This window comes from Lytechinus variegatus, chromosome 3 (genome assembly GCF_018143015.1).
Source record: "Lytechinus variegatus isolate NC3 chromosome 3, Lvar_3.0, whole genome shotgun sequence".
NCBI classification, from domain to species: domain Eukaryota; kingdom Metazoa; phylum Echinodermata; class Echinoidea; order Temnopleuroida; family Toxopneustidae; genus Lytechinus; species Lytechinus variegatus.
In genome coordinates this window covers 32,180,341-32,194,120 of record NC_054742.1, presented here as the reverse complement: position 1 = coordinate 32,194,120, position 13,780 = coordinate 32,180,341, and the positions used below count along the sequence as shown (strand labels likewise).

Sequence of the window (13,780 nt, the reverse complement as noted above, 5' to 3'; positions counted from 1 at the left end):
TAATGTGCTGGTAGGGTACATGTATATTCAACTTTTTGACAAAATGTTTTCTTTTAAAAAAATACAGAAAATGACAGGTAAAGACAGATTGGTTCAATTCAAATTGGACGTCAATCAGATTTTGAACAAGAAAATGATACTTCAATGTAATTGATAATGAAAGGGAGGTTCATTGGAGTGATCAATCTGAATGATCATTGATATTCATCTGTTTGTACATGTATGTTGAGAATTGGGATATGAAGGAATATGAAAAAATTAGGGTATTTGTATGAAAAAGAAATCCTTTTCTGTTAATTCCATGGACTATCACTAACCCAATGTAAAGTCCCCAGTTTTCCGCAATACAGAAAGTTGCAAAACATCATTCATCATTCATGAAGAATATAAAATTTGAAATTTTTCTACCAAACAATTTGAAATCCCAAAATACATTGAAAATCGTGGCAATACCCAATATAAACAACAAGAACAAAATCCTGTACAAGCGGAAAATCTGCCTTTCAACTTGTTTGCAGTGTTTAGCATGTGTTCGCAAAGCTTTGTCTGCATACTTCTGTGTATATACACTCTGCAACAAAATTTCTTGGACACTTATAAAAGTTAAAATATTCCACTTAGATATTTGATTAAAGGCAAATTATTGTATGTCAACATGACCAGACAATATTCCTCTTCCAGTATGACATGAAATTTTCATGTGAACAGTCATGCATGGCTGGTTAAATGCTTTAAACAATAGCAATGTCAGTAAAAGAAAATTGCAAGAAATGGATCAGTCAGTGCATGGCTGGTTACAGGCATTAAGCAGTAGCAATGTCAGTAAAAGAAAATTGCAAGAAAATGATCAGTCATTCTTTCAGTTGTGAAAGTTTATGTGGCGTGAATATCCATTAAACGATAATAGCAAATTTAAAGTCAAATATCACTCTAAAAGATAAGAGAAAGTTATCCACCTTGGATGCATCACTATTCCACTGGAATTTTAAGTCAGAGTTAGTCGATGACTTAAAATTCCAGTGGAATAGTGATGCATCCAAGGTGGATAACTTTCTCTTCTCTTTTAGAGTGGTGTTTGACTTTAAGTTTGCTTTTATCCTTTAATGGAAATTTTTGCCACATAAACTTTCATGACTGAAAGAATGACTGATCATTTTCTTGCAATTTTCTTTTACTGACATTGCAATTGTTAAAAGCATTTAACCACCAATGCATGACTGTTCACATGAAAATTTCATGTCATACTGGAAGAGGAATATTGTCTGGTCATGTTGACATACAATAATTTGCCTTTAATCAAATATCTATATGGAATGTTAACTTTTATAAGTGTCCAAGAACTTTTTTTGCCAAGTGTATTTAGTGGAAACTTCTGATTTTTGTCTCACCTGCGAAGCAAAGTGAGACTATAGGCGCCACTTTTCCGACGGCGGCGGCGGCGGCGTCAACATCAAATCTTAACCTGAGGTTAAGTTTTTGAAATGACGTCATAACTTAGAAAGTATATGGACCTAGTTAATAAAACTTGGCCATAAGGTTAATCAAGTATTACTGAACATCCTATTAGAGTTTCATGTCACATGACCAAGGTCAAAGGTCATTTAGGGTCAATGAACTTAGACCATGTTGGAGGAATCAACATCGAAATCTTAACCTGAGGTTAAGTTTTTGAAATGTCATCATAACTTAGAAAATATATGGACCTAGTTCATGAAACTTGGACATAAGCTTAATCAAGTATCACTAAACATCCTGCATGAGTTTCACGTCACATGACCAAGGTCAAAGGTCATTTAGGGTCAATGAACTTTGGCCGAATTGGGATATCTGTTGAATTCCCATTATAACTTTGAAAGTTTATGGATCTGATTCATGAAACTTGGACATAATAGTAATCATGCATCACTGAAAATTTTGTGCAAGTTTCAGGTCTCATGATTAAGGTCAAAGGTCATTTAGGGTCAATGAACTTTGGCCGAATCGGGGGTTTCTGTTGAATTACCATCATAACTTTGAAAGTTTATTGGTCTAGTTCATTAAACTTGGACATTAGAGTAATCAAGTATCACTGAACATCCTGTGCGCGTTTCAGGTCACATGACCAAGGTCAAAGGTCAATGAACTTTGGCCGAATAGGGTATATCTGTTGAATTACCATCATAACTTTGAAAGTTTATGGATCTGATTCATGAAACTTGTACATAAGAGTAATCAAGTATCACTGAACATCCTGTTCGAGTTTCAGGTCACATTATCAAGGTCAAAGGTCATGTAAGGTCAATGAACTTTGGCCATGTTGGGTTTTTTTGTTGAATAACCATCATATCTCTGTAAGTTTATTGGTCTAGTTCATAAAAAGTGGACATAAGAGTAACCATGTATCACTGAACATCTTGTGCGAGTTAGAGTAGTGTTCAAAGTCAGTACTGCTGCTATATTGAACCGCGTGATGCAGGTGAGACGGCCAGAGGCATTCCCCTTGTCTCAGATTATCGCAATTAAATTTGTTTCATCATGTGGTTTATATTATACATACCACTAAATAACAAAATGTGATATTCAAAACAGCAAAGAATACATAATTTTCATTTTGGAAAGTGTATAACTGCAGACTTTAAACCAATACCATATATGTTTGTAAAATATAAATAAAACATGGTTAAAAGGAAACATTCAGTTTCGCATCACTTTGCAAATCAAACATTCTTGTATTTGATGCTACAGTGTATGAAGCATTCTATGTACATGTAGGATATTTAGTCATACATGTCAAAATGAGCTCTTTTTTAAATAAGAAATTAATCATTATATTTTCAGAGAGCCAACGAGCATACAAATTTGTCCAGGGCAAGGATTGGGGATTCAAGAAATTCATAAGGAGAGATTTCTTGATGGATGAGGCCAACGGTTTACTTCCAGATGATAAACTTACCCTCTTCTGTGAGGTAAATTGTTTTCATTAAAATAAGATGTTGATAAAGTGAACTTAATTTAAAAAATGAAATGTCTACATTTTCATATCAAGATGACAGGCATAATTTATATTTCTGCAATGTAGCTTCAAATATTTCTATCTTAACAACCTTTGCTAACTTACAGAAAAATTAAAATCAGAAATTAACTGCTACTATTGTTATTGATATCAGTATATTTACCATAAAATATGCATGGAAGACTTTCTGTAGATTTATAGTATTGAAATCTCATGCTACTTGACTTTTTCATGAAGTGTTTTGTCTGTCATTTTCTCTGACATATTTGTTCTGAGGAATTCAGTTACAGGAATTAGATCATAATAGTGGTGAGTGAAAAGCAATAATGATATTTTATTGAAAGTTCCCTTGTATTGTCAAGCAACAAAATCATTCCTGGCTTTCTGCTGCGAATGAATATGTAGTCGTACATGCAGCTCCAAACCATAGGATTTTAGCATTTTATCTGTTAAGAAAGTGCTTAAATTATATCTCACCTTTCTGTTAATTAATATATCATTTAATTTTCTTGTACAGATGATAGGAAATAGATTTTAATGTCTCATTTTCATTCATCTTTGTGATTAATTTATTTCTTTACCATTCAGGTGAGTGTTGTCGCAGATACAGTAAATGTCTATGGACAGTCTAACCAATCGCAACTCAAGGTACCGGAATGCAGATTAGCAGACGACCTCAGTGCGTTACTAGAGAGGGCAGCATTTAGTGATGTCACTCTGTGTGTCAACGGTCAAGAGTTCAAAGCTCACACAGCAATTCTTGCAGGTATGGTAATTATTGTTTATACCCCCTCTGCCTTGTTTCATATAATCTCCTGCAAGTTACAATCAAGGTTACCAGCTACTGGAATGGTGTTGCTTTATTGGTGAAGAACACATTCATTATGGATTGTTAAACTGGTACTTGATTATATGATTTTTATGCCCCTGCAGACAAAGTCCGGAGGGGGCATTAAGTGTTGCCCGTGTCCGTCCGTCCCCCACTTGGTTTCCGCTCGATAACTCTAAAAATATTAAACAATATTTCATGGATTTAAAAAAATGTTGGTTTGTAGGTAGATGACATCAAAATGCAGGCTAAATTCGAATTCGGAGTCTGCAGGTCAAAGGTCACAACTCATTAAATATGCGTGTTGGTTTCTGTATGATAACTTATGAATTATTCAACGGATTAAAAAACTTTGTGGTGTATAGGTAGATGACACTGAAATACAGGCCAAGTTCAAATTCGGAGTCCGAGTCCGCAGGTCAAAGGTCACAGCTCATATGTGCAAGTTGGTTTCTGCATGATAATTTTGGAAATATTCACCAGATATTAAAAATGTTTGGTGTCTGGGTAGATGACATCAAAATACAGTCAGGTCATTTGATGTGACCTGACTGTATTCTGTCAGAGATTATTATGAAAAGGGTGAGTCTTAAGGTCAGAGGTCTAAATTTGTTCATTATATATATATATATGCATATTGGGTTCTGCACGAATTAAGTTCAATCATATTGAATGAATTTCTGATTACGTTAAGCGGGGGCATCTGTGTCCTTGGACACATCAAATTTCTAGTCTTCTTTCATTTTGATCTGCTCATTAAGATCCCAAATAGAGTCGTAGTACATTGTGAATAAAGGAAGAGATCTTTGATTCACTGGAAACCATGATTTTGATTGGTTACTGAGCCCTGTTGCAATGGTAGTTACCATAATTGCAAAGTTATGGCCGTGATCATTGAAAGTGATGTTAGATTCTGCTCAGGACTATATTTCAAGCACTTGGATGAAAACTTGCAAAAGGTTAACATTTTCCAACCTTTCCATTAAGGGCATTGATACTGAAACTCCTTCAAATGATTACTGTGAGTGTTAATTTACATAGTTTGTAAGGTTGCTGTTGTAATAGCGTAGATATGTTGTATTTATCAATAGTTTTCTCTCAAACTGTTTCTCATATCTGGGATCACATTTTGGGGGATGTGAGTGAATAATATATCTTGTGTTCTCAACATATGTATTGTTACACTAATACCAGGTGGGTGTTTCATAAAACTCTTTAGGAAGAGCTACTTTAAGAACGACTGGTGATTCTTTCTTGTGGTAAATGGTATATTCATTGGCGATGGTTTGGCACGTGAAAGAAGTTCACCAGCCATTTGTAAAGTCGCTCTTAACTTACGAACAGCTTTATGAAACGCCCTCCTGTAAATATTTGTTTACATGCCCCCCATTGATAATGTATACATTTTATTTGTATGACCTTGACTTGTTAAAAGATGAATGAAATTCCTACAAAGTAGTTGCAGTAAAGACTGATTTCATGAGAAAGTCTAGAAAACCAACATTAATCGTTACTCTATCATCCCAGATCTAGATCTGGTACATTTCAATAAACTGAAATTTGTGAAAGCATGAACTCTAAGCTGAAAAACAATCACACTGAAGATTGCTAACAGAGATAAGCACATGTGGGATAGTGTATTATTATTCCTTGGAAAAAGACCTGGCAATTTGGGGAAATGTATTTCCTTTTTTGTTTTTTTTCTCAGCAATTGCACAATATCTTCCAGAATCCTTTGGCACATATTTTGTCATTGATACATACAGACTCTTGAGTGATCATTTTATAGAATTCCAGGTTGTCCAGGAAGCCAAAGAAATGTACATGTATGTTCAAATTTTGTTTCTCCAAGACTAAGACTTTTTGATTTTCTATAACATGTGCCTCTCTATTCTAAATTTCCTTTTCCATTTTCTAACTGCAGCGAGATCTCCAGTCTTCAATGCTATGTTTGAGCATGAAATGGAAGAGAAGAGACACGGAAGGGTGGAAATCACGGATGTTGAACACAGTGTTATGAAGGAAATTTTAAGGTTCATCTACACAGGCAAGGCTCCCAACCTTGAGAAAATGGCTGATGAGTTACTAGCAGCAGCAGACAAGGTAGGCAAGATGTCCTACATAAAGGCAACTAACTGTCCAAATTGAAAGTTATTGAATGTCCCACTTGAGCAAGTAAGGAACATGGTCCTCCATTTATCAATGTAATTGGGTTTTCATAAAATAAATCAGATGGCTGTTACTGCTATTTCACATAGGGAATTTCAACCACTTTAGAAGGTTCAATGATGTACCAATAAAGGTTATGATCATAACACAAATCAAAAGAAACATGATCAAGACCATTTCCTTGAGGCTGCTTGGATTTCTACACCTCACCAAATATATTAAATCATTTCCTATCCAGGAACTGAATCAAGTTATTGACTATAATTTTTTAGACTATGCCTGCATGAAAACCGTCATGCCATGCTTTTATGGATACATTGTACATGTATATCTGAAAAAAAAAAGTAAAGATTGTATGTGAACCAATGCAGAGGCAAATGTAATTTCTGTCACAATATTATACAGATATTGCCTACCTAGAGTTTGAATATAACATTTCCTCTCCCCGACGGAGTTATATTTTTCCCAAGGGATTATATTTTGCCCGAAGTGCGCAGCGCTGAGGGAAAATATTATCCCGAGGGAAAAATATAGCTTCGGAGGGGAGTTGAAATGTTATTTATTAAAACGATAGACCAGGCAATATCTGTTATATTATATAGTATATGTGGATTCGCCATTAGAAATTGCATTTATCATCTGGCTCAAACTTGAAATTCTTGCTACAGCTCTGAATCATCTACGTCATAATAGATTTAAACAAAAATACATCAAGCGCGTTCTTCATGCACTCGACGCATTAACATTAGCGCGTACATCAAATAAACTACCTTGTTACGCAACTTGTATGCAGCGAGTGACGTCACCTTAGTGAATATAACGCCGCAATTGAAATTACAAGCAGTATATTCCCTGAGGTGACGTCAAAACCTGGAATATAACAAATGCGATCCTCGCAGCTATGGTCACGTGATGGCGTATTGACTAGTACTAGTATTGACCTATCACTGATTCGAATCTACATAACCTATGTAATATTGTGTTATATTTCATGGTTACTCGTACTCCGTATAATATTATTTGCACTATGAAATGGCTGATTAAGGACATTGAAAAGGAAAATACAAATCAACAATATTTTTTACAGTATTTATTTAAATGTGTATTATGACCATCAAGGGGAATTAACCATGAACCTTATTTTTGTTTTGTGCAGTATGCATTAGATCGGCTGAAGGTTATGTGCGAAGAGGCATTATGTACCAATTTAACGATAGACAATGTTGCAGATATCCTGGTTTTAGCAGACCTTCATAGTGCAGATCAACTTAAAGCTGTAGCCATCGATTACACAAATAGGTTTGTATTATTAATGTTTGTGTAAGTAAATTTGAAGTGGTCTATAGAATTTCATGTTAGCTTTGAACTATATAATTTGGTAATACATCAGGGGGAGGGAATATTTAGGATGAAAATTGCTTGCACATTGTTTTTGACCTATGCTCATAAATTTGGGACTCTCAATGGTCTTATGAAGTGTGTAAGACATTTCTTTTCAATATGTTGCAAACTACATAACAATGGTGTTAGCATATTATGACAAGATAATCAGGTCAGTGGAATTATTTGTCTGTAGTCCTCTGGCTTATATAAACTCTTCTACATTTATGCAGCATTGCAAATAGAAATACAAATGACACTATGAAAATAAAATGAACATTATTTTAATGATCGACAATCTGCTATTTGATGTTGAGAGAAGGAAAACTTATTGGCCTGGACATACGTAGTGTGATCTGCAATGCTCTTCAGTTGGTTTCTCTCTGTAACAAACTCTTACTATTTCATATTTCAAAGTCCATGTAGCTTACTGTCTGTATTACTGATTTTTTTTATTTCCCCTCCCATTTTTTGATCTTGCACACTTGTTTCATCTTGCATATTTCTTTGTCCCTTTCAACAGCCATGCGACAGAGGTAATGGATACCAATGGATGGAAAACAATGGTGCACAGTCATCCAGGGCTGGTTGCTGATGCTTTCCGAGCGCTGGCCACCTCACAAAGTCCGCCTTTCATGGGCCTGCCACGGAAGAGACTTAAGCAGAACTGACAGCATACCTGTGCAAAATAGACACTCCATGTGATATAGACTTTTGTGACGCTGTGGTATTTACTCTCTCTGTGAATAGGATCTTCTTGAATTTTTTTGATATGTAGATAAATGAAAAGAAGGATGTATGTCTGGAACTTTTGTTTGCGGTGGAAAGGACTTCCTGTTGAATTGAATCCATGGCCTGCGTGGGATCATGGAAGTGAAAGATAATGTAAGAAGCTGCCGAATGATGGTTGAGATTGCGGTATTGTTCACTACCAAACTATGTATTCTGGCAGTACAACTGATGATCGTGTAAGGAGATGAGTACATACATATCCATAACCAATGACATTCGTTTTAAGGATCCAAGAATGCTTACTCTGCAGTAACAGATTGCCATACTTCACATCATCGAAGGTGGTTTTAGTGCTTCTCTATTCCAAGTTGACATGAAGAAAATATGCAACGTTGAAGGATCATTCAGGCAATGCAAGGTGCAAATTCTACACCATTCAGCATCATAACTTCATCTCTTATGTAAACCAAGGCAATCATCAACAAGATGACATTTCTGGTTTAATGTGATTATGCAAATTCTTTTACTTGAATTGTAGTTTTTTTCATGGATGAGTTGATTATTATGATGAAGATTTTGGCTTTGGAAATGTGAGAGTTCAATACACCCAACGACAATACCCAGTATTAATTATCTGTAGGAAATTATTGTTTAATTCACTTTTGTGTAATGAAATGAACAGCAAAAGCCATTTTAGAATTTATTTTCATAGTTGATAGGCATTTTAACATAGCATTAATGTTTTATGAACTCTATTCAAGCACTCATTGCCAAGGATATGATTCAAATCCATGATATTTATTTCTATTTAATTTTCAATTCATACTTGAATGCATGAAAAAATGCAGACATTGTAATGTCAAAGTATTCCTATTTCTTATACTGTCACTATCCTATTAAGGCTATGGTTGCATAAAATCTGACATTATTGGTAAGTCTGCGATTAATGGTACAGTATCCTTTATTATGGCTGTGCTAAACAGCCAACTAAACTCAAAATTTCTGTAGAAGTTACCCTAATATACAATTCGATCCAGACCCCCCCCCTCGCACCTAGATGATATGACACTGGACTTATTTTTTTCTCCTTGATCCTAAACTGGTGGGAAAGCAAAAGATAAAAAGTAAGATCACATTTTCATGCCAAACACTGAAACAATTGTAAATTGGCTAGGAAGTTGGGGGGGGGGGGCAGGACAGGACTTTACATTTTGCACAGTATACCTATATCACAAAGGATCTCATCATAATTGCATTTCATGTCTTTGATTTACAAAAAAAAAAAATTTGGATATGATTTCTTTTAAGAATGTACTTGTGACATTCTTCCATGATTTTTAGAGCAAATTTGAAGGCAATAAGTTGACATTTCACGAGTTGCGATGTTATACATTTATACAAGTTCTGTAGATTACATAGAATTTTTTTTCCCATCTGAAGGTACAACAGTCAAACCAAATACTTGTTAGTCCTATCTATATCAATGTAGCCATATTTTTACCTTAAAATATTAAAACACTTCAAAGGATTAGCTATGGATGGGGTTCCTGAGGTGACTTATTCATCTGTTCCTGTAGGTCTTGGGCTTTTAACCGCAAGTTTGGTATAAAACTTGGTACGTATGTTCCCTGTTTCAATCACTATATAAATCATATTGGTTCTGCATTTTTTTATTATATTTTCTTGTATTTTATTATTCTTTCAATTTATATGTCTGTCTTTGTTTCTTAATTCCTTTTTTTTTTGTTTTTTACCAACATTTTTGTCAATATTAAGACCACAAGAGCTTTTTGAAAGAAAAAATAAAATCATACATTTTTGTATCTCAGCTTTATATTTATTTTGTACATGAAATCACATTTATGAACAAAATTTGGTCTAATTTTAGTAACTTCTGAAGCATGTACCCAAGTGTATAAATTTGATTTCATCTCAAAAGAAAAAAAGTTTCCTTTCTGATCTACTTCATGTATGTCGTACATGCTGTTTTCTTTTATGATACAGGGATACTTCACTTAAAACCTTCAATCCTATTATGTTTAATTAAACAGATTTTACTAGTCTAGTTTTCTCAGTACAAAAAAAACAATCACTTATAGAATAACTGGCATCTATGAAGGGTTTTTTCAGATATGATTATTCGTAGTGTTATTAGTATCCATCATTTTCAGAGGAATTTTGAATAAGGAGCATCTTGAAAAAGTCACAAAAATTAAAAAATTGTTTTTTCCTACTTAAAAAGAAAAAAACATTGTTTAGGGACACTATATCTGCAATATATTTATCTGGCCAAAATACCGCACATTTGTAAGGCAAGGAATAAACTGTTATTGCCAAATAACCATGTCATAATAGCTGCATTGCAAATCTAAAACTGCCTAAATAGGACTTGATGAAGCAGCATGTGAAATTACTGGCAACAAGTCTTGAATATTGTAAATAAGGATATATGCCAACCTGATCACATTTTCCTCCTGCACAAGCAGGAATGCTATGGTGTCCCATGCTGGTGATTTTCATGACACATTGGCCTGAATTTACAAAGGTAGTTATGGAAACCGTAGGTTGAACTCATGGTTCATGCAGATTTCTTGTATAAATTCTGTCTAATTTACTGCGTACCTAAAAAAATTTACTTCTGATGGATGTTTTATCACATTGTGCTATTGATGCTTGTTGCCAAGGTTGAGCATGCTATTTTGATTTCACTGTTATGAACAGTGGACTCATGAACAAAATAGCATGCTCAACTATGGTAACATGCGTTAAATTGGCGCATCAGTGATAAACGCACATCAGCATTGGACATGAAATTCATACATGAAATCTGCATAGACCATGAGTTCAACCAACAGTTTTCAAGCCCACCCTTGTGAAACCCAGTCAATGGTTCTATCCATACGTCTGTGAATAGAATGTGGTGGTTCACCCAAATTAAATTATGCCTGCAGGGATTATTTGGATGTATAACTGCAAACTATTGTTGGGCAGGTATACCAAGGGAGTATGTTGTCTGACAAGTTGTCAGATCTAACAGCTTTTCTTGATTTTGATCATCTGAGAAGCACTTCTATGGTAGCTGTTGGATCAAAAAGACTTTTTTTGGATTAAACATCTGACATGTCGTTTCCGTTCTAGGCTTTCCACTGGTTCTCAGATTTATTGTCCATAAAAATGCTAGTCCTGCTTCTTCAAGTCCTCTTTGCATTTCATATGAATGCTTGCTTAACCATGTGATAGTCATTTGGAATGTTGCAGATTATTCTAACCTGTATCAGGATAAAAGTGTCAGATGAATGGTTAACTGGTTAAGTGATTTGTTATGGTCCTTGTAAGTGATGGCAGTCTTTATAGAGTAACACTAAAGCTTAAACAATTAAAAATGAGAAAGAGAGAGAGGGGGGGGGGATGAAATCTCCCAGAACTGTCTGTTGAATCTTAGCATATTGTAAATGATTAAGTGTATGTTTATATGGCATTTGTACTGAAATTTATATGATTCTGAATTCACATCTTGTTTTTAGTTTGTCTTGTGTGTTTTGCAAATGCACTATGCTTAATGATGATTTGCACAACTTTGTATGTTCATAGAAAAAATGGCAATTCTTCATGTGATTATAAAATGAAATCATTTTGAATTTGAGCAAGAATCTAAGGTCACCAGTATCTTGGATTGCTGGTCGGTTACACTCTTATGAAAATGAATTAAAAAATTTTTCTTATTACCTTTAATGATTCTCAAATTGTAGAATCATTTGAAAAGGAAGTCACACCTTTTAAATATTTTGTAAGTTGATAAAGTTTATTTTCACAGATTAATAGTAAAGGGAATTGGTTCCTATGGTTCTTTTGAACTGTAACAAATTTTCAGCGAAAAAACCCCCACACAATTTCCCTTAGTAAAATATAGTTTCCTATTAAAAAGACATCTATACATGGAAACAGTCATATTTTAGGTAGATCCACCATGAAGCAATTGCATAAAAAAGTCCCCTGGCACTTTGCAGCTAACCTGAATTATATAATTCTAGTATTAAAAGCATTTTAATACTGAAATAATGATAATAATTACCACAAAAGAAAAAAAATTTGCGATCCTTGAGATACTGTGGGAAAGTACACAACAGACAAGCATAGGATTTTCTTCTGGTAATGGGATTTTTAAAATGGTAGAGTCATAGCGAGGATGACAGTTCTGTACACAATCGATTATTCAAAATGTAGCTCTGAACTCTACTTATTGAAAATATAATGTTGTATAATAAGTGCAGAGATAATTGGCCCTGTAACACAAAGGTTCGCAATCAATGACAATATGACAATGGCAAGTCAGAATTGTTCTTTTAATCTTGCAATTCATCACAAATATTTGTGTTACAGGGTTCAGCATCACTATCGAATCGATATATGTGACATGAATATTCTTTTTCTTTTTTTTTAATAAACATGTTTTGTAGATAGAGAAAGCTATTTATTTGATACTAGAAAGAGCCTTGTTCAATAATATTCTTGTTTCTTATATAACTGTTTGTGTTAAAATCAATATCATTGAAACTTTCCATGTTATTTATGGTGCAAAATAAGCTAGCTCAAACTGAAGATATACATGTACATCTGTTGTAAACCCTTTTTGTTTGTCTTGTGAAATTAACATTCAAACATTGCTACACAGTCTTGTTACCGCTATATTTTCTTTTGCCTTCATTTTACCAAGTCTCTGATGCATTTATTTTCATGATTGCAGACAGCGATAGTTTATCATCAAGGTATTGCTTCATGAAGCTCCTAGAAAGTGATTTCAAATTCACTAATCATTTTTATTTGTGTCAAGAGGGTTGTAACATAGGAAGTTGTGCTCTTCCACCAGTCACTGTCATGGAACACTGATGTATATCCAACCATTTCTTGTAGGATGGGGGGGGGGGGGGGTCAGATACTTAGAGATTTGAAACAGTTTCGAAATCACACAAGTTTTTGAATTACACAAAAATATGAACTCAAAAGTTAAAATCTTGTTCAATTTTGTTTCCTATAATGATAACACTTTGTACTAAAAATTGATGAAACTTTCCCTGTTACCTTTTCCAAATGGTGTTTAAAATTGATTGTCGGAACACACAACTAGGTATGCTATCCTATATAGTCACAAATAATCACAGTATAAAAATCATGGGACTGGAGCATTCTCATGTGGCATTAATATTTTCATTTCTATTTGCGTTTGTTGCTGAAATTATTTGAAGAAGGGACACAAGTCTTATCATTTATCATTTGTTGGACACCCCAATTGCCCATTTTGTAAGATATTGAAATAAAGTACATGTATGTAGAATACCGTAGATTATAAATGTCTTTATGTGATGTTTGTTGTTGGTGGTGCTTAGCAGTGAAAGTAAAGTGAAATGTTATCAGGTTAATATAATCTGCCCCTCCCTCGTCCTGAAATTACTTTATTGTATGAAGGAATTTGTCATGACGTATTCCACTAGAAAAATAAATAAGTAAACAACCCAAAATCCGTACCTTCTGAACAAACCAATAACAATAAAAACAAAACAAAAAGGCAAAGTTATTAATGATTTATTTGGGGTAAATCATGATCTGTTGATGCTGTCTTGCAGAGTTCCAACGGGCGTTACCAGAAACAGATTTGCCTTGTATCATACATGTAAGAGCGT

The 13,780-nt window shown here is 34.3% G+C and overlaps 1 protein-coding gene across 1 annotated transcript in view; it reads left to right on the top strand.

Annotated features, from left to right (window-relative positions):
- The window catches only part of LOC121410786 (speckle-type POZ protein-like), a 51,605-nt gene extending 38,164 nt beyond the window's left edge, over positions 1 to 13,441 (top strand). Inside the window, exons 5-9 of the mRNA XM_041603098.1 lie at positions 2,818 to 2,945; positions 3,581 to 3,758; positions 5,746 to 5,924; positions 7,147 to 7,289; positions 7,894 to 13,441. Coding sequence (XP_041459032.1) covers positions 2,818 to 2,945; positions 3,581 to 3,758; positions 5,746 to 5,924; positions 7,147 to 7,289; positions 7,894 to 8,041 — 776 coding nt within the window. The 3' untranslated portion in view covers positions 8,042 to 13,441. The remainder of the gene's footprint in view (positions 1 to 2,817; positions 2,946 to 3,580; positions 3,759 to 5,745; positions 5,925 to 7,146; positions 7,290 to 7,893) is intronic.
- The last annotated feature ends 339 nt before the right edge of the window (positions 13,442 to 13,780 follow it).